The sequence below is a fragment of the Panthera leo genome, chromosome F3 (genome assembly GCF_018350215.1).
Source record: "Panthera leo isolate Ple1 chromosome F3, P.leo_Ple1_pat1.1, whole genome shotgun sequence".
In the NCBI taxonomy this organism is placed as follows: Eukaryota; Metazoa; Chordata; class Mammalia; order Carnivora; family Felidae; genus Panthera; species Panthera leo.
The window spans coordinates 2,187,996-2,211,716 of record NC_056696.1 but is presented as its reverse complement, the minus strand read 5'-3'; the positions used below and the strand labels follow the sequence as shown (position 1 = coordinate 2,211,716).

Genomic DNA, 23,721 nt, shown 5'->3' with positions numbered 1-23,721 from the left:
CCTAGTCCAGAATCCCCGGGGAAGCCAGAGTCCCACTTTCTGGCAAGTTCTCCCATAACTATTCCAGCATTTGGGTGGGGCATGGCGTTTGACAGGAGAGTGGATGTTTTTCAGGATTTTCCATCTGAAACTATCAGTGGAAATGTTGGTTCCGAGATTCCTGACAAGCACACCGTGACTTGCACAAGCAGAGACAGGAAGCAGTTTTCACATGAGGTAATTAACACACACCTAGACTTGCGGATCCTGTCTTGTGACTTTCAGAAAGCAAGATGCTGATATTCTGCTTCAGGCTGTTGGAACAAAAGGTTTTAAAGATTCAAAATTTGCCCGTTTACCACTGCAGCTGGAGGAACAAAATGTAATCAAAGTGTCAGGGTGTTGAGTTTATCTCTCTCTCCTACAGGGAAACAAATATTTTTTCCTGTTTCCACTTTTTGACAGGTAACACCGTGTCACCACTGTCACCATCACAACCGATACCCAGACTTAACAACACAGGCTGACTCTAAAAAACAAACCGGACAGGAGCGCCTGGGTGGCTCAGTCAGGTAAGCATCCGACTTCGGCTCAGGTCTCACAGCTCTTGGGTTCGAGCCCCGTGTCGGGCTCTGTGCTGACAGCTCAGAGCCTGGAGTCTGCTTCGGATTCTGTGTCTCCCTCTCTCTGCCCCAACCCCACGTACGCTCTGTCTCTCAACACTGAATAAACATTAAAAACATTTTTTTAAAAACAAACAAATTCTTAGGATTCCAGGCTATTGGTATTTACGATGGGTAGTGAACCATTAACTCACTTGTCCCTTTATGAAGCCCTGCTCACGTCTAGTTTGGTTTTGGCTTCAGGTGTTTCTTTTTAATATTATCTTTCTTTATTAAAATCTTCAGTTTAAATAGTGAGTACAGAGTGAGATTTATTTTTTAAGGTCCACTATAACAATTCAGATAAGGAAGAATTCCTATGGTATTAAATGTTTTTCTGATTTTTCACAGCCTCATTTAAGGTCAGTGGGATTCTATTCCAAAATCATTCGCGTAACACATAGGTGACAATGGCCCAGACCAAGAGTGGTACTGGGTAAAGACAGGGGCAGGAATTCATGATGTCTTGGGAAGACAGGGCAGCCGTGACTAGCGCGGATGCGAAATGGGAACGCGGCTTGGGGGGAATCAGCCGGGCTCCCCACCAGGAGACCACCTGCAGGGAGGGCAGGTGTCTCTTCCGCACCTGCGCCTGAGCCACGGGGCCGGGTTCGTGCTGGGCCTCGAGGGGGCCCCGGACCCGCGTGTCTGACGTTTATAAGAGGGCCCGACACGGGTGTCCCCACGGTCCACCTGCTTATTCCGTCCAAACAACAGCACACCTACCATTTTAATTAACTTCAAAATTTTGCATTTGTCTAGGATTCTTTTCCATTCCTTCTTTTGTAATTCAGGAGGAGACATAGAGAATGACAAAGTCCTTTGTAAAGAATACTTTTGTATTTCATGAGAAGAAAATGTATTTGTAGTGCAAGAGAACCCATTACGTGCAACACTTCATCTGTATGTTTCAGGTGCACTTCTTCAGGAAGGAAAATAGCTCATACCTGCACTTTGTTATGTAAAAAAAATTGAGATTTTAAATAACTTTGTTATGTAAAAAAAATTGAGATTTTAAATTTAGTTATATTTAAAATAAATGTAAAAATTTCTCATTTAAAGCAATTAATCCGGGAGTTAATACTTTGGAAAAGTAAAGATTTTCTTCTTAACTCCTCTTTTGAGTAATTTTGCATTTTTACATAACAGGTTTGCTTTTTAAAACAAGGCACATTTATATATTAGAGCAAACTTTTTTTTTTTTTTACCAGACAAATCAAATTTGGAGTTTAAATATACAACCTTGATTTTTTAATTTCGTTATACAACAGGACTTCTCCTAAAATTGACCCATATTTCACATCAAATGCTCCAGGGCCCTCCAACCTTTCAAGCATTTGATTAATGGTAGTGGTTTTCCCAACACCAGCGTCTCCTAAGGGGGAAAAAAAAAGACATCAGGTTAGATTTATAGCCAAGAAAATGAATAGACGTTAACATATTAAGATGAACCAGTAACATTTTACTTGAAAATTGCGTGAAAAAATGGATTCTTTTCTTCCCTTTTTAAAAAATGTGGTTAAGATTGGGTAAACCGGCGAGTAAATATGAAATCTGCTCTAAGTATTTACATCTCTTATAAAAGGATAGATTAGGAGAGCCATTGTATTTAATCAAATGTTCATTCACACCTATCACAAATCCTTTTTTTTCTAGCAGAGCAGAGCTACTCCATGAAATGAATTTCCCTGAAAATTTTTGCCAAAACAGTCTTGGGGAGAGAGGAGAGGATGAACTATAGCAACAGAATGGGGAGTCATGACTTTACAATCCACCAAATATTAAGTAAGAATAAGAATTTCCTTAGACCAAATTGGAGGCAAGGTGTGGATTATCTGAGAGTTCCGATTTTGTTTTGCCGAGTACGGGACTCGGAGTGTCGTCCTGTTGCCTCTGGTGACCGGCAGCACAGCGTAGGAGCCAGAAATGGTAAGAAAAGGGTAAAATAAATGCTAACAAAGAAGTGGGACCGTATTGAATTACTCATTTGGTAATGTTAAAAGACTGAAAATTCTTAACATTGGGCTGAGGAACTATATGTGTAAATTTTTAAGAAATCAGGCAGTTTCTTTTAATTTTTTCCTTGTATGTAATTATGTGAGTAAATTTAGCTAAACCAGTCAACGTTCCTACCATCAGGCACCCTCTGGGGCCATCAGCCCACAGGCTGTGAAGGCCATGCATGTATGAATCCTGTAGTCTACTTCTGGAATTTGTCTGGGAAGGAATGAAAAAATGAAGAGACCAATAATGTCCTCTGTGGGCAAACATGTGGGGAAATGGGCATTCATATACTTTTAGTAAGAATATACATTGATATATAGTGTATAAAGCTTTCAGGGCGTATCTTTTCCCCAAGTTTTAACATAAAATGTTTAGACTAATTAATTACTAAGCCTCTTCCTAACCCTGAAATTCTCCTGTTTTTTTTTAAAGTTTACCTATTTAGTTTTGAGAGAGAGAGAGACAGGCAGAGAGTGAGTGGGGGAGGGGCAGAGAGAGAGGGAGACACAGAATCCAAAGCAGGTTCCAGGCTCTGAGCTGTCAGCACAGGGCCTGACGTGGGGCTCGAACCCACGAACTGTGAGATCATCACCTGAGCTGAAATCAAGAGTTGGACACTTAACTGACTGAGTCCCCCAGGTGCCTCTGAAATTCTCCTTCTTTAAATCTTTTTAATACCTGTGAGAAGTACAGGGCAGAAATTCTTTAAAAGAAGGCTGATGAGGAAAGAAAAGGACACCGTGTCGCTGGTGGCGATATGGTTGATGTTCTCGCCATACTCTGTGATCTTCAAGAGGTTCTCGCTGGATGCTTGCGGGTCAGCTAGCATTGAAGTTCCTAAGGTAAAGTTTTAAAAAAAAGTTTCAAAGAGCCTATACATAAATGTTAAGCTATTTTCTTAGGTTCTAAATACTTCCTGGAAAAGTCTGTTTGGTATAAAGCGATATCAACATGTGCGGATAAGCAAAACCCGATGCAAGTGCCTGGGAGGGGGACACTCGCAGCTGGAAACCACTCCCCCCCCCCAATTCCTAAGTCTACCATGTACACACCCTCCCACCCCCGTGCTCTGCCCACTTCTCCTCGTTCCCTGGAGTGCAAGTGAAGACAGCCCCTCTCCTGCGTCCTTTTAAAGAACTTCGGTCCTTTGGTGAGCCTTCTCCCCTCCCCGTGATCTCTCTTTCTTTCTGCTGAAATTTTCCATTGTGGAAACACGTATGCACTAGTATCTCCAATCTTTTTATTGGTTGAACTATGGGAAACTGACATTTAGTAAAAACCCGTTGAATATAGGCAATTTTATAGGAAGTAAAACACAAACACACACACACCCACAAACAAAAACTAAACCAAGTCTCTCTTGATACAACAGCTTCCTGTGAATACCATCCCAATTCTTCCCCCCACATTACACAGCCAAAACTCTCGAAAGGGTTAAATACAACACAGACCTCACTTCATCTCTGAAGCACTAGAAACGGACCAGCCAGGACATTCACATGGTGCACAATTCAAACGTACATCGGGGGATGCACTCAGCGGTCTCTTCCTCACTCCTTCATCCCAGGGACTAGTCCCCACCCCACACTGTGTACCCTGCACAGCAATTATTAAAAATTTAGTACATTTTAGAGATCCTCTATCCCACAGAGACTTTTTTCTAGCTAATATTCTTCTATTTGATGAATGTATCATACTTTTCTTACCAGCGCTCCAGCAGTGGATAATTACTGTGGTTTCCGTCTTGGGCTGAGTTTATGTAAAATACGCCTACCATTTTGCACATAGCTTCTCATGTGCACAGTTGTCGGGTCACTACAAAGTGGGACACGGTTTATAATTTTGATATGTATTGACAAACTGCCTTCCACTGCTTTCCTTCCAAAGCACCTCACACAGCCAGCGGTATTTCTGAGATGCTTTCTGGATTATTGTATGAACAAAATGTGGGGTTTTTTTTTCTGTTTTTTTTTTTTTTTTTTTTTTTTCTGTGGGAATGCCAGAGACTGGCCTGGACCAGGACCCCTAACTTACTTTGCATGGTGCTGGATCGAAGAGGATGTTGTGATGCTGTGACATTTAGATTCCTGTTACAGGTTTGGGTTTGAAAGCTTGAGAGGGTTTCAGTTTCTTCTAAGCCTGTTGCCTACAATTAGGATAAGACGGAACCGGGGGAAGTGGGATCTTCATAGGTTTGGAGGAAATAAATACCTCTGTTTTCCCATAGGAACGGCACACTAAGATACTGAGTTACGTACACTGACGTTGTTATATTTTTGTATGTAGTAGTAAAAGTTAAGGATAAAAATAACCAACATTAGCTGCTTTGACATATGAGACACAATTCGGAGGTTTCAAAGAAACAGAATCACCCACTAATACTTACTTACGTACTTTTTAAGATCAATATTGTATAATTTATTTTGTTAAAAAAATAAAAAATAAAGAACACATAATTTTCAGATTGAAGGTATGCATCTTCAATAGTACCAACAAGTTAAAGTTGTTTTGTTATACTGGTGGACTCTTCCCTGTTCCTGACCTACTGAGCAGGTATGTAAGATGCTTCTATTTATGCAAATGATCTGGTACCAGCATTTCTCCACATCCTATATGTAGAATGTCTGTATAAATTAGTTCAAAAATAGAGCTTTCTGGATGCCTATAATTATGGTATCTCTGGCTGTTTTCTATCAAAAAGTCTTATAACCAAACTTTAAAATTCACTGATGAGAGAAGCCTAACCTCAAGGAAATTCAACTCCATTTGCATTTATTCAATTTCCTGTATGTGCAGCTTTGCCTCAACTTCAACCGAGCTCTCACGGCACAACAATTTTCTACATCTTTGTTTTCTATGTGTATAAGCAGAACATTGAGAATGAAAACCATGCAGCATGTTGTGGGTGTTAGGTTACGGTTGGTTTTCTCATGAGCAGTTTCTTTTATAATCAAGTGTAGTTCTTACATATACAGTTGTCCTTTTTTTTTTTTTAAATGTTTATTTTTGAGAGAGAAAGAGAGAGATAGGATGTGAACAGGGGAAGGGCAGAGAGAGAAGGGGACAGAGGATCCAAAGTGGGCTTGGGCTGACAGCAGACAGCCTGACGTGGGGCTCGAACTCATGTACCATAAGATCATGACCTGAGCTGAAGTCGGGACGTATAACTGACGTGAGCCTCCCAGGCTCCCCTGCTTTTCCTCTTTCAAAAGAAGTCCTCCCCCTTCTCTGCTCTCAGTCATCACAGCTAATTAAAATGATACGTATTTTCCATCAGGAAGCCCTTCAATCAACTACAGCTTCACCATGCACACCTGACACAATCAAATATATTCCAGTTTCTCAGAAAGCAACATTCAGTGGTTACTTGTTTGAAGGCATGTTTTGTAAACATAGATCTAAACTGGTTCCACTACAGATGCTGGCGAGGATGTGGAGAAACGGGAACCCCCTTGAGCTGCTGGCGGGAATGCAAACTGGTGCAGCCGCTCTGGAAAACAGTGTGGAGGTTCCTCAAAAAATTAAAAATAGATCTACCCTATGACCCAGCAACAGAACTGCTAGGAATCTACCCAAGGGATACAGGAGTGCTGATGCATAGGGGCACTTGTACCCCAATGTTTATAGCGGCACTGTCAACAATAGCCAAATTATGGAAAGAGACTAAATGTCCATCAACTGACGAATGGATAAAGAAGATGTGGTTTATATATACAACGGAATACTACTTGGCAACAAGGAAGAATGAAATCCTGCCATTTGTAGCAACGTGGATGGAACTGGAGGGTATCATGCTGAGTGAAATAAGTCAGGCAGAGAAAGACACATACCATATGTTTTCACTCATATGTGGATATTGAGAAACGTTAACAGAAGACCATGGGGGAGGGAAGGGGAAAAAAATAGTTACAGAGAGGGAGGGAGGCAAACCGCAAGAGACTCTTAAATACAGAGAACAAACTGAGGGTGGATGGGGGGTGGGGGAGAGGGGAAAGTGGGTGATGGGCACTGAGGAGGGCGCTTGTTGGGATGAGCACTGGGTGTTGTATGTAAGCCAATTTGACAACAAATCATATTTAAAAAAGGGGGAAAAAAACCTAGATCCCGCACGAACTTGGAATATATCAATCTTCAAAGTTGCTGACATATCTACTTTTATATGTAGAGTAATTCCAATATTTTAGAAAAGTTAGAGAATGGTTCTTAGAATTAGTCTTACCTTTCTGAATGAGTGTCTGAATACTAGGAAGTAACTCTGACCATGGTATGAATTCGCATTGCTGTAAATCCACAAAATACCCAAAGATCGAATGCTTACCAGTTGGTAGGCTGATGCCTGTGTTTGAAAATGACAAATAAACAGGTCCAAGTAAGAAAGGTTTGTTTATGGAATTTTCATTAATGATATGATCTCTCTGTGAAAAATCTGATTGTTGAACTAGAAACAGTAACTATTCACCAAGGGTATATCCAAATATATAAAACAAGCCTATCTTTTTCTTCTTCTTATCTTTAATTATATAAAAACATCTTTTTTATATCCCCAAAGCAAGGTGAATCATGATGTGATACTCTTTGAGGTCTTACCTGGACGCCCCGCTTATCACCCTGTGCTGGATATTATTAAGTGACAGTCACCGGTAGAGCCAAAACAATATATCAGGTAAGTCTGCCACTTATTTGCAAATCACATTCACTTTTCCATTATAAAATTAGTAAATTTTCTTAATAGATTCGGGAAAATACAGGATAATAAAAGCAGAATCATTTAGCCGTGGTTTCACCATATGAAGATAACAGTGCTAACATTTCATATAGTTCTTTGAATCATTTCTAAAATTTTCATACACAGGAAAATTCATTTTTGGGGAGTATACAGTTCTATGAGTTTTTTTTTTTTTTTTTTTACCACATGAATGTATTCTTGTAATCACTACAGTAGACGAGATAAGAGAACAATTGTAAAACCCCCCAAAATTCCCTTGTGCCTACCCCTTTTGTATTCAGTCCTAACCCCTGGTAACCACTGATCTATTATTTTTTTACTTTTATCTATTTATTTATTTATTTTTTGAGAGAGAGAGAGAGAGAGAGAGAGAGAGAGAGAGAGAGAGAGAACACATCCCAAGCAGGCTCTGCACTATCAGTGCAGAACCCAATGTGGGGCTCGATCCCGTGACCCCAGGATCATGACCTGAGCCAAAATGGAGAGTTGGACACTCAACCAACTGAGCCACCCAGATGGCCCTGTTCTCTATATTTGCTTTATCCAAACTGTCATGGAAATGGAAAATTACAGTATGCACCTTTTTGAAACTGAGTTCTGTCACTACATAATGCATTTAAGATTCATTCCTGTCGTTCATCACTCTTCATCAATGGCTCATTCCCTTTCACTGCTGAATAGTATTCCACTGTGTGGGTGGACCACAGTCTGTTTAACCACTGACCCATTAAAGAACACTTGAGTTCTTCCCAATTTTTGTCAACTACGAATAATGCTGCCATGAATATCTGTGTGTAGGTTTGACTGAATATAAGATTTCATTGATCTGGGATAAGTACCTAGAGGCATGATGGTGGGTCCTATGGTACATGCATATTGAACATTTTAAGAAACTCATACCGCTTTCCAGAGTGGCTGTGTTTGTATCCTACAATTAGCAGTAGATGAAACCACCTGTTGCTATATAGCCATGCTAACACTTGGTATTGATTTAAAAAATTTTTAGTTTTCCATCTTTATTGAGACATAAATGGCAAATGATATCACGTAAGATTCAAGTGCACAATGGGATGATTTGATACATACATATATTGAGAAAAAATTACAACAAGGTTAGTTAATAACTTCATCGCCTCACATAATTACCTGTCTGTGAACGTGTGAGAACATTTACGATCTACCCTCTTAGCGACGTTCCGATATACAGTCTGCACATTACATTCCCAGTTTTGATTATTTGATAATTGGAGGTTTGTGTTCGTTGACCAACATCTCCTCATGTCCCCCACCCGCCGGGCACCTGGCAGCCACCGTCTTATTCTCCACGAGTGTGGCTTTTTTAGGCCCCACGTATAAGTGAAATCGTACGGTATCTGTCTTTCTCAGTTTGACTTATTTTGCTACATATATATCACATTTTCTTTATCCATTTATCTGTCGATGAACCCTTAGGTTGTTTCCGTGTCCTGGCTATTATGAATAATCCTGCAATGAACATGGGGATAATATTATTTCTTGGAGACAGTGAATTCATTGCCTTTGGATATACACCCAAAATAAGATTGCTGGATCACACAGTAGCTCTATTTCTAATTTTTTGAGTCACCTCCACATTGTCTCCCACAGTGGCTGCACCAACCCCATACTGTTTCCCACAGTGGCCATGTGAATTTAAATTCTCACCAAGAGTGTACAAGGTTCCCTTTTCTCTACATCCTAACATTTGCCGTCGTTTGCCATTTTAGTAATAGTCATTCTAACAGATGTAAGGTAATAATACCTCATTGCGGTTTTCATGTGCATTTACGTGATGATTACACTGGACTTTTCATGGCCCTATTTGTCATTTGTGTGTCTTTGGGAAAGTGTCTTCTGTTCAGGTCCTCTGCCATTTTTAATCAGAGCATTTGGGGTTATTTATGAATTTATGTTTTGCTATTGAGTTGTAGGAGTCCCTTATATATTTTGGCTGTGAACCCCTTATCACACATGTATATGGCGTTCAAGTGTTTTCTCCTGTTCTATGGATTCATTTATGTCCTTAACCCATTTTGAGTTAATTTTTGTCAGTGGTGTAAATAGGGGTCCAACTTCATTATTCAGTTTGCATGTGATTATCCAGTTTTCCCAATTCTCTTTATTGAAGGGACTATCTTCTTGGTGCCTTTGTCAAAAATTGGTTGGCTATATAAGCATGGGCTTGTTTCTGGACTCTCTGTTCTGTTCCATTGGTCCATGTGTCTGTGTTCAGTGCCAGCATCATGCTGTTTTGACTTTTATAGCTTTGTAATACAGTCTGATATAAGGGGGTGCAATGCCTTCAGCTTTGTTCTTCTGCCAAAACAGGACTGTTTTGTCTACTCAGTCTTTTATAGTTCCCTTGTTCCCTCTTCCTCTCTTCCTGCCTTCCTTTGTGAACTGATGATTTTCCCTAGTGGTGTGCTTGAATTTCCTTCTCTTTATCTCTTGTGTATCTACAGTTGGTTTTTGGTTTTTGGTCTGTGGTTACCATGACATTTGCATACAGTGTCTTATAGCTATGATAGTCTTTTAAGCTGATAACAAGCTCATTTCAGTCACATGCAAAAACTCTTTTACCCCTCCTCCTATTTTATGCTATTCATGTCACAGTTTACTTCTCTTTATTACTGGAGCTACAGTAATTTTTAATGTTTTTATCTTTTAATTTTTATACTAGAGTTAAGTGATTCACAGACCGACATGTTACAATATTAGAACATTTGACTATATACTAACCTTTACCAATGTTTTTTATAATTTCACGTGTTCTCCTGTTACTAATTAACATCCTTCCTCATTTCAATTTGAAAAGCTCCTTTTAGCATTTTTTGTAAGGCAGGTCTAGTGGTGATGAACTCCCCAGCTTTTGTGTGGGAGAGTCTTCATCCCTCCTTCATTTCTGAAGGACAACTCTGTGGGGTGAAGTATTCTTGGTTGGCAGTTTTTTTTTTTTTTCTTTCAGCACGTTGAATATATCATCCTACTCTCTCCTGGTGTGCAAGGTTTGTGCCAAGAAATTTTCTGAGGCTTATGGTATTCCCTGTAGGTGGGCAATTTTTTCCCTTGCCTATTTTCAAATTATCTTTCTTTAGATAGTTTATAAGGTATCTGAGAAGATTCTTGGGTTGAAATTATTGGAGGAACTCTGAAATTCATGTAACGGGTATCTAAATCTCTCCCTGGATTCAGTCAGTTCTCTACCATAATTTCTTTAAGCCTTTGCCCCTCTCTCCCTCACTTCTCCTTCTGGGACCCCAGTAATGTGTAGAGTTTTAAAAATTAATGATATCCCATATTTCACAGGCTTTCTTCATTCTTTTCTCTTTGTTCTCCTGTGAGTGGATAATTTCAAATGACCTGCTTTCTGTCTTAGAGGTTCTTTCTTCTGCTTGATCCAGTCTGGTTGATGTTCTGTTTCACTCGTTGTGCTCTCCAGCTCCACCACTTGTGTTTGGTTCTTATTTATGATTCCTATCTCCGTTAAATTTCTTATTTTGTTCATGTTAAATTTCTTATTTTGTTTTCCTGATTTCATTGAATCATCTTCCAGTATTTTCTTTTTAGCTCACTGGGCTTCCTCAAAACAAGTATTTTAAATTCTTTACTGGGAAAACCACAGACCTCTGTTTCTTTGGGGCCAGTTACTATAAAAATACTGCACTTCTTTGGCTGCCATGTGTCCTTGACTTTTCATGCTCATTGAAGTCCTTCACTGCAGTCTCCACATTTGATGATGCAGTTTCCTCAAGTCTTTACTAACTGGCTGTAGGAGAGAAAAAACTTCCTTCGACCCATTGAGGATTCTGAGGCTTTCTCAGTATTTTCTATGGAAACGCTTGCTGCACTCTTCTGGTTCTCTCCAGTTGGGTAATTTTTGGGCATGTATGCCTTCTCTCCATCCTGCCCGGCCAGGCGGGGCACCGACAGCCTCCCTGTTGCTTTCCCTAAGGTGGTGGTTGGATGCTGTATTTGCGTGTGATTTCTCCCAATCCTGCAGCTGGGCTAGTTTTGTACCAGCCATGTGAAAAAGTTGCCTTCTGTGGTGCACACAGGGTGCTGGCCACCGGATGAGGGTGTTTATGGGTGAGGCTCATGGAGTGTTCGGGTGCCCATGGGCCAGTTCAGGGGATCCTCAGGCAAGGTGTCACCAGCAGCTCATGGGTAGAGCTCCTTGGAGTCCTAAAGTTGTTCAGCAGGATTCGTGTCCCTTTCACATGCTCCATTCTGAATCCTGACTGCTGTTCTCCCAGCCACTCACTGCCCCACACTCAATAGTTCACAATTCAGTCCTTTGTGGGGGGCTAACGAGAAATGGGCCTCCCTGGTAGGGTCCCGCACAACTGAGAAGCTGGCTGCTCACACACACGCCGTCACTTTCCCCTCCCGGCACTGGGCTGTGCCGCCAAGGGAAGGGTGACACAAGTAAAGAGCTGAGAAATGTGTCAATTGTACCAACAAATGTACACATGCTGATTTCACTTCTGCATGATCGGGGTATCTATCAAGCAAAGAAAGCAGAAGTTCAGGCTAAAAATGCCTTTGTGTAAGTTTCCTATTGCTGCTGTAACAAATCACCACAGGCTTACGGGTCTTAAAACAACACAGATTTATTCTCTTTCAGTCCTAGAGGTCAGGAGTCCAACCCGTTTCCACTGGGCTAAAATCAGAGTGTTGGCAGGACCCTGTTCCTCTGGAGGCTCTCGAGGAGAATCCCGCTCTTTCCCTTTCCAGTTTTGGGAGGCCACCTGCTGTCCGTGGCTCGTGGCCCCCGCCTCCATCCTCAAAGCCGGCAACTGCCCATCTCTTCAGCCATGCACTTACATGGCTGAAGAGAGCCATGTAAGAGAGCACTTACCCGCTCTCGGACCCTTCCGCCTCCCTCTTGCATCGGAAAGGACTCCTGTGACGAGACTGGCCCCCCCGTAAAGTAACCCAGGATAACTTCCCATCTCAGGATCCTTCACTTCATCACATCCACAAACTCCCTTTTGTTATGAGACAGCATATTCACAGGGTCCAAGGGGTGAGATGTGGGACTCTCCGGGAAGCCACTATTCTGCAAGGGGGCTCATTGTAACATCCGTCCTTTGCCTTCTTTCTCTGTTGTTTTTATCTCCTGCAACTAAGAGCTAGTTTGTGAGGAAACGGTTTCCGGTCAGGGAACGAGCCTGCCCCTCACCTAATTCTGCCCTAAGGGTAACATGCACTGATGATCTTTAGCTGTGACGGCTGCAGTGGGTACACTTTCTACAGAATGGAACTGTTAGCCTCAACTGTAAATTATTCCTACAGATAGTTTTTTCAAATTTAATCATCAGTTAAAGGTAATGAGCAGAAACAAAGGAACGGCCATAAATTAACAAGACTTGAATGACTGGAACGATCAGGTGCATAAACTAAGACGGCCATGCTTGTTACGTTGAAAGAAATAAAAGTAAGCTTGAAAATACCTAAAAAGGATGAGAAACTATGAAAAAGTGACAAAGCCTATTTGAAACAAAGGAACCAAATACAGCTCCTAAAAATGAGAAGAGTGCGGACACAACAACAAAAGCAGGACCACACTTACTGGGGAAGCACTTTTAAGTGCCACCATTTAGAATGGCAAACCTAAAACCAAAGGAAAAAAAGACGGAATACTTACAACTAAGCTTAGTAAGAAATACACAAAGTCAATATGAAGAAAACTCGAAGACTTGTCTCTAGGTTTCTATTTACTAATTCTTTCTCTGGTGATGCGGTGATGCCAAGAGTAGAATTTCTATTTGGTCCTTTTTCATAGCCACATGTTTGTTCATTTCTACTTGTTTTTGTTTGTTTGTTTTTGCTTCATAATTGCTTATTTATGTAGAAACAGATGCCATTTCCTTGTTTATCTTTTAGAGAACCCTAAACACATTCACATTAAAGTAAAGTCTCTGTTAGGATCCGATACTTTCATCTGGAATGAGTTAATATAATGATGGGTGACTTTGTTGGTATTGTTTTGTGTTTTACAATTTTGTTCACGGGATGATTACGAGTGGGAGGTCTGTGGGCTGTCTTCTCTTCTCATTTCCACTCTGATGGTCTTGTACCTTGTACAACTGCTACCACCTGCCTCTCCTTCCTTGCCTTCATACACGCTCGTCCCAAACTAGCTTTTCCACTGGTGCTTCAGATCACAGAACAGAATTTCACATTCACCATTTTGAGATCAACAATCTAAGATAATGTGTAATTTATGGTCTTGTCTTCAGGCTCACAGGGAGAGGAAACAATGGAACTGAGGGCAGTTTATACACCATAAGAGTTAGCGACATCAAGTCGAATCACAGAGTTTGACAACAAATTAACATGCCATGCTTTGACATTAAAAGTTAATTTCCATAGGAAATAACATAAAACTTTGCGATCCAGACGTCTTAAACAGAACTTTTAGAAATAACTTCAAAAGGATGCTTTAAGAGTTACATCACACAAAGTAGTAGAATTTGTACTTCTGGTCATTTTTTTTTTTCTCTCTCATCTTTATCTAACAAAGTTCTTCTAAATATATTCACGTTCAGTATTTGGGCCTTTCGGGCACCTGAACCAATGAAGCCTTTGTCTTTTCCAGGTCCCTTTAATCAACAACAGCTAGTTGGTAAGGGTGACTGTTTCAGAACATTAGGATAGATTCCATTTGTTAGAACTGATGCAAAAAACATACACAATAAAGAAACCTAAGTCCTCCTAAGATAATTTTTAAAATGTTAGTCTTTAAATATGGGGTGCCTGGGTGGCTCAGTCAGTTAAGAGTGTGACTCTTGATTTCGGCTCCGGTCATGATCTCACGGTTCATGGGTTCGAGCCCTGCGTCGGGCTCTGCACTGATGGTGTGGAGCCTGCTTGGGATTCTCTCTCTCTCTCCCCCCTCTCTGCCCTTCCCCTGCTCATTCTCTCTAAATAAATAAATAAACATTAAACATACGTTAAAAAATAAAATAAAACCATATGAAACTGGTATTTCCTTCTGCAGAAGTTCCCGCTGGGAGATGCTGTGGAGAATACAGACCCAGCTGTTCAGCCGAAGGGCTCAGCGGGGCTGAGGTCACAGTTTTGAGGCGCTACCTCTGTTCTTCTGCTTTACTTGCATTACAGCTTCCTGGGAAACCAGAAGCAGCCCGGAATCTAATTTCCTTCCGCCTCATTTCCTGGGAGGACGGGGCTGGAGTGTGCATATTAACGTTTTGCCTTTCACCTCACATTTGCAAAGACGGGCATTTTAATAGGAGCCCAACCATACGGAGTTTCAAACTAACATTCTAAAGTGAGCATAATTACGACTGTTTCCCCCGAACACCGCCCAGAACTTACCTACTTGTGGATTATTTTCAAACAGTTTGCGGACGAGATTGTCAAAGCCGTAAGTGACTCTGGCGGCTGAACTGGGATCACAGCTCCGATACAGCACCGTCTCACCTTCAGGGTCACTTTCATGTTGTAAAACGCCTCCAAACGCCCACGTAAAGGCAAACATGAAGAGCTTCTGAATCACTACTTTCAATTTATCAGGATTCTTTTCCAGATACCATGTACTTTCAGCTCTGGGGTAGATGCATGTAGAAGGACGAAGGTTAACACTTTTAGAAGAAAGTTCAGTGATGTATTTCAATTTCATGTCCAAGTCTCATTATTAAATGTTAGGATACAGTTAGGTATTGACATAAATGTTTTAAGGTTAATGTAGAATCTTCTTTGCTAAGTCATGTAGATTATATACTGTTAATATTTTTTTTTCAATTTTTCTTAATGTTTATTTTTGAGACAGAGAGAGAGATAGAGCGTGAATGAGGGAGGGGCAGAGAGAGACACACACAGAGAATCTGAAGCAGGCTCCAGGCTCTGAGGTGTCAGCACAGAGCCCAATGCTAGGCTCGAACTCACGAACCGTAAGATCATGACCTGAGCCAAAGTTGGACACTTAACCGACTGAGCCACCCAGGCGCCCCAATATTGTCACTATTTTTAAAGTACCATTAGTGTAAGAGATTTGTAGTCAACCTTTATTTCACTGATTTAGTACACGTGATTCACTTCTATTTTAGGTCAAGTTATTAGCTGAGATTTACCTATCTTTTGGGAGAGGATCTGGTCTTTTTCCATTTTATGTAGAAATACACAAGCAAGTGAATAGTTACTCATACTGTCTCCTCTCAACCAAGTCCGAGGGCCTGATTTACTTCAACCTGGCTAGTGGCAGGTGCTGTAAGTGTGGGGAGAGTCTCGTCCAGTCTGGGCTGACAGGGTCACCCTGGTCTGTGGACCCTGAAATTCTACAGAAACCGGGCCGAAGGTGATGGAGCTGAATCAGGGGCTTGGGCCTGATTTCAAGGCATGTAAAATAGTTCAGGATTCAGCATTATCATAAAATTATTTACAAATTATGAAAATCCTAAAAACAGATCACTGAACCGAAGCGTACTGGCAAACATTCTTCTACAGTACACACACACACGGTATTTGAAATTTCCAGTCCTGTGAAACAGTTCATTTAGAGAATGTTTACTGAATTCCTACTGTGTATCAGCTACTGCAGACAAAACAAACACGACCCCTTCTTTCCAGAACTGGTACAGGTTTATTGCCTAGTAATTCTGTGCTTATTGGAGTGTCCGGCACCCAGAAGGTACTTAACCATGTCTGCTGAATGAATAACTGACCTCTCTTCTGTATTCTTGAATTTGGCAGAAACTTTTGCACGTGGAGAATCTTTCTCCCCAGTTGAAACGTCCTTCCAATCGTCACCTTAAAAAGGGAAGAGTATTTTTCCACAGTGAACAATAGACCCAGAATTTACCTGGTTAATTAGCGAGGTTAACATTCAACACTGTTTCATTTCTGAACTGTCACAGAGGTTTTTCTTGCACATACAGCTACCTCATCAGACCAGAGTGCGAGCTACCTTTCGAAGGAAAGAGGAGCAGGGAACGGACCTGCCATTGTCTGAAATGCTTCTTACTTATTTGAAGCGTACATCTACACACTTCGTCATTCTATTCTAGCAACTTTTCTGTAAGTTTGACTGTTCTAACATGAAACCCTAGAACATTCAGGTAATGTGGTGCATGTGACAAACTAACTAATACGTGGGTCCTGATGAAGAGAAGGACGCTTTCAGACAACAGATTTAAATTCGCTGAAACAAACAGCAAACAGGTGCATCTTCGGCAGGGGGTCGAGGTTTTGGTTTCCTTCCATCTCCCGTCACCCACCTGTCTCGTCCCCGTCACGCACACCATGCAGGAGCACAAAGAGTGAGCGATTATTTCTTCCTCCCTTTAGCTTACTTTTGTTGTTATGATGTTTGTTTTCTTTATACTGACATAATACAGGCTTCTTGTAGAACCTGTCACTCTACGATTCCACCACACGTGGGTAACGATGATTAAATGCTCATGCATGTCATGATGGCATTTAATACAATGTCATTCTAGTATTTTTAAATACAATACTTTAATATCTAAGCTCAAATCAAAAGTTAGAAAGAGGGTTGGCTTCTCATTCTGCTTTTTAAGTTCGTCTTCATGTCTTTCCAGTGAAATGTGACATTGCCACACCACAGTCCAGGAAGTCCTTCTCCTGCTGATGGAATTCAGATTCTTGCTGTTTTAGGATTATAAATAATTATGCTATAAATAAAGCTCCTTGTGCATAAATCTATATACTTCAGTTATTACTTCTTTATAATGAATTCTTAGAATAAGAGATTCTAGGGCAGAGTATTTTGCTATTCAAAAATAAATTTTTTTAATGTTTATTTATTGTCGAGAGAGAGAGAGACAGAGTGTGAGCAGGGGCAGGGGCAGAGAGAGGGGGAGACACAGAATCCGAAGCAGGCCCTGGGCTCTGAGCTGTCAGCACAGAGCCCGACACGGGGCTCCAACTCTCGAACCGTGAGATCGTGAACTGAGCTGAAGTCGGACGCTCAACCGACTGAGCCACCCAAGCACCCCATATTTTTAACATAGATTGCCAGATGGTTCACTAAGAAAGGCTGAATCAATTTATACCTCAAATAACTTCTGTGAGAGTTTATAGGTGAATACATTTAGCTATCGGTGTGTTTTCTTCATTCAAAAATCTCTTATCCGATGAAAATTGTATGCTATTTTCAAAGAAATGTTCCTTTCATGATCTGTAAGGTTAAACATTTTCTTAAGAATTTTGTGTATTGGAAATTTTAGTAGTTGTGAAAAGATCCCCGGACTCGGGTAACTTCTACATCTGCTCTCCCCTCTATCCTGTCTCGGTCGCTAGGTTAGCTGAAAATGTGGAGGAAGAATCCTCTGTATACGCATACATTGTAGGGTGTGGAATGGTCTATGAGGGCAGGAATGCCACTGCATATTTGAGGGTTTATATCAAGTCCTGAAAATTTTGGGGGAATAATTTAAAAAACTCTTTTTATTAGGTAGAATATATGCCATAAAATTGACCATTTTGACCACTAACTGTACAGTTCAATGGCATTACGTACGTTTACGGCTTTGCACAACCATCTCCACCATCCATATCTAGAACTTTCCATCATGTCGTACTAAAACTCTACACCCTTTACACAACAACTCCCCATTCCCTTTTCTCCCAGACCCTGGTAATCGCTAGTCTACTTTCTGTCCCCGTGCATTTGCCTTTTCCAGGTACCTCATATAAATGGATTCATACAATTGTGTCCTTTTGTGACTTATTTCACTTAGTATACTGTCCCCCAGGGTCATCCATGTTGTAGCATGTGTCAGAATTCCTTTTTGTGGCTGAAGAATATCCATTCTTCTGTCAAGAGACCACTGGGTGGTTTCCACCTTTTGGCTCTTATGAATCGCACTGTTGTGAACACGGGTGTGCAAATATCTGTTCAAGTCCTTGCTTCAGGTCTTTTGCATATATACTCCGAAGTGGAATTGTTGGGTCAAGTGATAATTTTATGTCCAATCTGTTTAGGAACAGCCATACCGTTCTCCATAGCGGCTGCCTCATTCTACATGGTCATCAACAGTGCACAAGAGTTCCAATTTCTCCACATCCATGCCCCAATCTGTTATCTTCTGATTTTCAAAAAATTTTATAATCGCCATCCTAGCGGCTATGAAGTGGTATCTCACTGTGGGTTTGCCTTCATGCATTTCTTTAATAATTAGTGATGTCGGGCATTTTTCATTTGCTTGTTGGCCATTTGCATATTTTCTTTGGAGAAAGGTCTATTCAGGTCTTTCACCTCCTTTTAAATTAGGTTGTTTGGGGTGCTCGGGTGGCTCAGTGGGTTAAGTGTCTGACTTCGGCTCGGGTCACGATCTCACGGTTCATGAGTTCGAGCCCCACGTCGGGCTCAGTGCTGACAGTTCGGAGCCTGCTTCAGGTCCTCTGCACCCCTCTCTGTCTGCCCCTACCCCCTGTTTTCTTTCTCTCAAAATAAATAAATAAATAAACTTAATTAGGTTGTTTGGGTTTTTGTTAAGTTGCAGGAATTCCTTATATATTCTGGATATTAACTCCTTAGCAGATAATGTGATTTGAAAATAATTTCTCCCAGTCTGAGGTTTTCTTTTTACACTGTTGATAATTTAAGCTAAAAATAAAACTCTAACAAGGTTAAAAAATATAGGTTATAACAAAATATATTTCATAACCAGGTTATAAAATATAGAAGGATATTTTTTTTTTTTTTTTTTTTTTTATTTTTGGGACAGAGAGAGACAGAGCATGAACGGGGGAGGGGCAGAGAGAGAGGGAGACACAGAATCGGAAACAGGCTCCAGGCTCCGAGCCATCAGCCCAGAGCCTGACGCGGGGCTCGAACTCACGGACCGCGAGATCGTGACCTGGCTGAAGTCGGACGCTTAACCGACTGCGCCACCCAGGCGCCCCAAGGATATTTTTATGAAACTTGGTGGTAAGTACACTACTGATGTTTGCCCACTGATTTAACATCTGGTGACTTCGCTGTAATCTCCAATTCTAATCAACTGCTGATTTTTCTGTTTTTTTTTTTTTTTTTAATAATGAATAGGACTATAGCCTCTGCATACAGTAATAGTTTTGTCTCTTTCTGTTTTTTTAATGTTTATTTTTGAGAGGGAGCATGAGCGAGGGAGGGGCAGTGAGAGAGAGAGAGAGAGAGAGAGAGAGAGAGAGAATCCCAAGCAGGGTCTGTACTGCCAGCTCGGAGCCCGACGTGGGGTCAAACTCATAAGCCTTGAGTTCATGTGTGACCTTGGCCAAAATCAAGAGTCAGATACTTAACGGACTGAGCCAGCCAGATGCCCCTCTTCCTTTTTACTTCTCAGAAACCTCCTTTTTCCCCTCTAACTATTGCTACATTGATTAGCACCCCCAAGACCATGTTGAATAGTAACAGGAGTAAACGCAGCATTAACAGAATTGTTGGAGGAGGCCATCGAGAGGACGCGACCGCGGCTGGGCCACAAGCTGGACCCAGGCAACTGGACATTTGTTACCCCTCTCCCGTCGTTGGAGTGCACGTGGTGCCCACTGTTCCAACGCCAGGAGCCATTCCAAGAATGTGGTCTCGAGAGAGCAACGTGTTGTCGAGAACACCCTGAATGAATAGGACGACTGAATCCCACTAAGGCCTCTGTATAAGCTTTTAAGACTCTTGTGCGTGGGTGCGGGGATCCGCTCATCCTGCAGTCCTTCAAGACGAGCCTTGTATGTAGGCTCTCTTGCTGACCGCCACAGCCACCTACAACCTGGAGTGGCCTCTTGGGTGTCTCCCTGCCTCCGCATATAGGGGCCAATTTGAACTCCACCCAGGAAGCAAACCTACAACTGTCAGGGGACAAAAGAAACTCGACTTGGGAACAAGGCATCCACGAGGGGAAGTCCCAGGCTAGCCACGAACCTCTGCACAGGGAGGGATGGCCCCCGAGTCGGATGTGAGCTGAGGACACACGGTAGCACGGCGCAGCAGAGAAGGGCGCCGGTGGCTGCCGTGAGGGGCTGGCCACTGACGCCCGAGCGGGGTCTGGAGTTCGGGTTAGGAAGTGAGAAGAACCGAGGTGAGAACGAGATGTGCACCTGTCTGCCCCCTCTTCCGTCTGCTGGTTTTACGGAACGAGGAGGGCCCAAGTGCCACCCGTCACGGCCCGAGCCCTCGGACATATCCTGATGGGGAATCTAAGAGGGGGAATCACGGACAAAATGAGGGCAGCAGAGGGGAGGACGTTCGGCTGGACAACGGAGCAGATGAAGTGCCCCATGTCATCTGACCCTAATATGAAGACAGATTTTAAACAGCGACTACCCCGGACATCTGCTAATACAGAAGTACTCCCCAAAAGTCCTAGGAGGAAAACTTACATTTTCTCTCTGTCCCTTGAAAATGGAAATCTGATCATGTCTTTAAAATGTGATTACCCCATGAGAGAACTAAGACGCCGCCCCTGCGCACCTGAGACAGGAACAGAAGGGTGGATACAGGGGGCAGTACAAGCTTCTCCCCCACATCCAGGCCTCAGCCTCCAGGAGGAAACTCATCAAGGGCAAACACAAACCTTAAGTCTTCCCCGTGAATACCAGTAAAACACTCTGGCCATTCGGTCGGGAAACCTTAACTTGCCCCATCTGCCACAGACACGGTCTGAGCTCAACTGTTATTTATAAACTAGTGGGTTTTACCAGATTCCTGGGTGCATTTTATTATTAAAGCTATAGGGTCTCCGTAGCTGTCTGGGTGTGTATGTATGTGTCTGGGTATATGCTCTCTATAAACAACATTTTTGTACCTCCAGATTATATTGTCAAAATTAATTTATAAAAGATCTCTATTTAATCGGCCTAAGGAAAAATAAGCTTTGGTATCAAGAATTAGCACACTGGTTATGTTGAACTCCTCTCTCTGAGCGAGGGTTCTAAACATGTCCTTTTTGGTCTGGACGCCACATCGGGTCTCACCCAAGCTTTCCCCTACTGCTATGCAAGCCCGGCTATTGTCGTGAGGGGACTAAAGAAGCTGAGCCCCTTATACCGATGCCCTCGTTGAGCAGAACAATGACTGAGGGCCACATTTTAAAGGTCATGATATACAAGACTAGGCGAAAGAACACCACACTAAATGCAGGATGCACCTTTCCAGTATCTTCTGCAAGCAGAAAGGTTAACTGAAAAAAATATAAAGCGGCAGACTGAATTACTAACGAGTAAAATCTCCTTGGCCAGGTAGACTGAAGTACCGCCCAGGCTTTAAGACGTGTGAAGAGTCAGAGTCCACTGCCCCACGGGCCAGACTGCGGACCCCAGCCCAAACACCCGGTAGCATAAAGACGTAAAATCACAGGAAACATCCCAGCCCCATCGTGCCTGGGAAGACATTATCTCCTAGGACTTGCAATGAGTCATCCCACTGGAACAGAGGAGCTCCCGTCCCTGGCCAACAGGTATGGTGTGCACAACCGAGTCAGGTTTCTAAAGCTGTTGACCTCTCTCTCTCCAAGGCAAGGTGGGCACGTCCTGTTTTCGCGTGGCTGTCATCTTTTTTCCTCCACCAGCCTGGAGGGCACCACAGCACACACAGAAGCCACCAAATCCGTTTAGCAAGCCTCAAATGAGAGCCAACAAAGCCCATCTTTACTGAATCCGAAAATATCTCTAATGAGAAAAGCTGTCTTCCAAAATAAGACGGCCTTGGACATGATTACTGTCTAACAAGGAGGCCCCCGTACTATTATCCAGGCAAAATGTTATGCGTTCATACCTGATGAGTCTGTTAACGTATCATATTTATTAAGTCACATGAACCCACAAGTGAAGGTGTTAATGATCCCAGCCCCAACCTCGGGCACTTGATAAATCAGTGGTTTGGGTCACGGGGCTCTGAATGGAAACAAACATTGTTGCTCATTTTGGGAATCATTATCTTCATCTGTGTCTTCTCCTGAATGTGCCTGTATTGTTGCTGTGGTACCTGCCCCAGTGCAGCCAGATAACCACCAAACGAGCCATCTCCATGCTGCTGAGACCCCATGCCGACCACTCAGGGCACATTGTGGAAGAGGGGGCAATTAAGATTGTAAAAAACCCATCGCAGGAGATAAAATGGTGAAGGAAGTCATCGAGAAGACACGACTGCTGGTGACCTCTAAGCTGGATGGAGGTAATCAGAGGTTCCTTCCCCTCCCTTGTCCTGGGGATGGATGTTCTGCCCGCTTCCTCCACTCGGAGCCATTTCAAGGACGCGGCCTTGAGACAGCAACGTGTTGACGCCATCTGGACTATGTACGTTACCAAACCTCATGAAGGCCTCTACATAAACTTTTAAAACTCTGGAAAGCAGGTGTGGAGACCTACTCATAGCTGCCCAAGACAAACGTCATCTCTTAGTTCCCTAGCTTACTAAACTGTAGCAGCAGAAGCAGGCGGTTTTTATAGGCAAGGAAACTGACAGATGAGGTCTGTGCTGGACCGCTGTGGGTGCAAACTGGCGCAGCCACTGTAGAAAACAGTAGGGAGGTTCCTCAAAAAATTGAAAACAGAAGTCCACTACTGGGTATTTACCTAAACAGAACTGAAAACCCTAACTCAAAAAGATACAGCATCCGTATGTTTCTTGCAGCATTATTTATAATAGCCAAGATACGGAAACAACCCAAGTGTCCATCCATAAATCAGTGGAATGAAACAGAAAACCCAGAAATGAATCCACACGCTATGGTCAGTTAATCTTTGACACAGCAGGAAAGAATATCCAATGGAAAAAAGACACTCTCTTTAACAAATGGTGTTGGGAAAACTGGACAGCTGCATGCAAAAGAATGGAACTACACCAAAATAAAAATAAATTCAAAATAGATGAAAGACATAAGTGTGAGACATGAAACCATAGAAATCCTAGAGGAAAACATAGTTGGTAACCTCTTTGATCTCAGCTGTAGCAACTTATTTCTAGATAAGTCTCCTAAGGCAAGGGAAACAAAAGCAAAAATAATCCACTGGGACTTCATCAAGATAAAAAGCTTCTCCACAGAGAAGGAAACAATCAATAAAACTAAAAGGTGACCTACAGAATGGGAGAAGATATTTGCAAATAAAGGGTTAGTATCCAAAATATATAAGAAACTGATCTAACTCAATACCCAAAAAACAAACAATCCAATTAAAAATGGGCGGAAGACATAAACAGGCATTTTTCCCAAGGACGACATCCAGATGGCCAACACACACATGGAAAGATGCTCAACATCACTCATCATCAGGAAAATGCAGATCAAAACCATGAGGAGATACCACCTCACACCTGTCAGAATGGCTAAAATTAACAACTCAGGCAAGGACAGATGTTGGTGAGGATGC

General features: G+C 42.2%; 1 protein-coding gene across 5 annotated transcripts in view; it reads right to left on the bottom strand.

The window, feature by feature from the left end:
* DNAH14 (dynein axonemal heavy chain 14) overlaps positions 1 to 23,721 on the bottom strand; it is a 407,059-nt gene that overhangs the window by 124,393 nt on the left and 258,945 nt on the right. For all 5 annotated transcript variants that reach the window (XM_042925989.1, XM_042925990.1, XM_042925991.1 and 2 more), the window contains 6 exons: positions 16,077 to 16,161; positions 14,731 to 14,960; positions 6,865 to 6,981; positions 3,324 to 3,482; positions 1,884 to 2,016; positions 232 to 293 (listed from right to left, as the gene is read on the bottom strand). In XM_042925989.1, the coding sequence (XP_042781923.1) occupies positions 232 to 293; positions 1,884 to 2,016; positions 3,324 to 3,482; positions 6,865 to 6,981; positions 14,731 to 14,960; positions 16,077 to 16,161 (786 nt within the window). The remainder of the gene's footprint in view (positions 1 to 231; positions 294 to 1,883; positions 2,017 to 3,323; positions 3,483 to 6,864; positions 6,982 to 14,730; positions 14,961 to 16,076; positions 16,162 to 23,721) is intronic.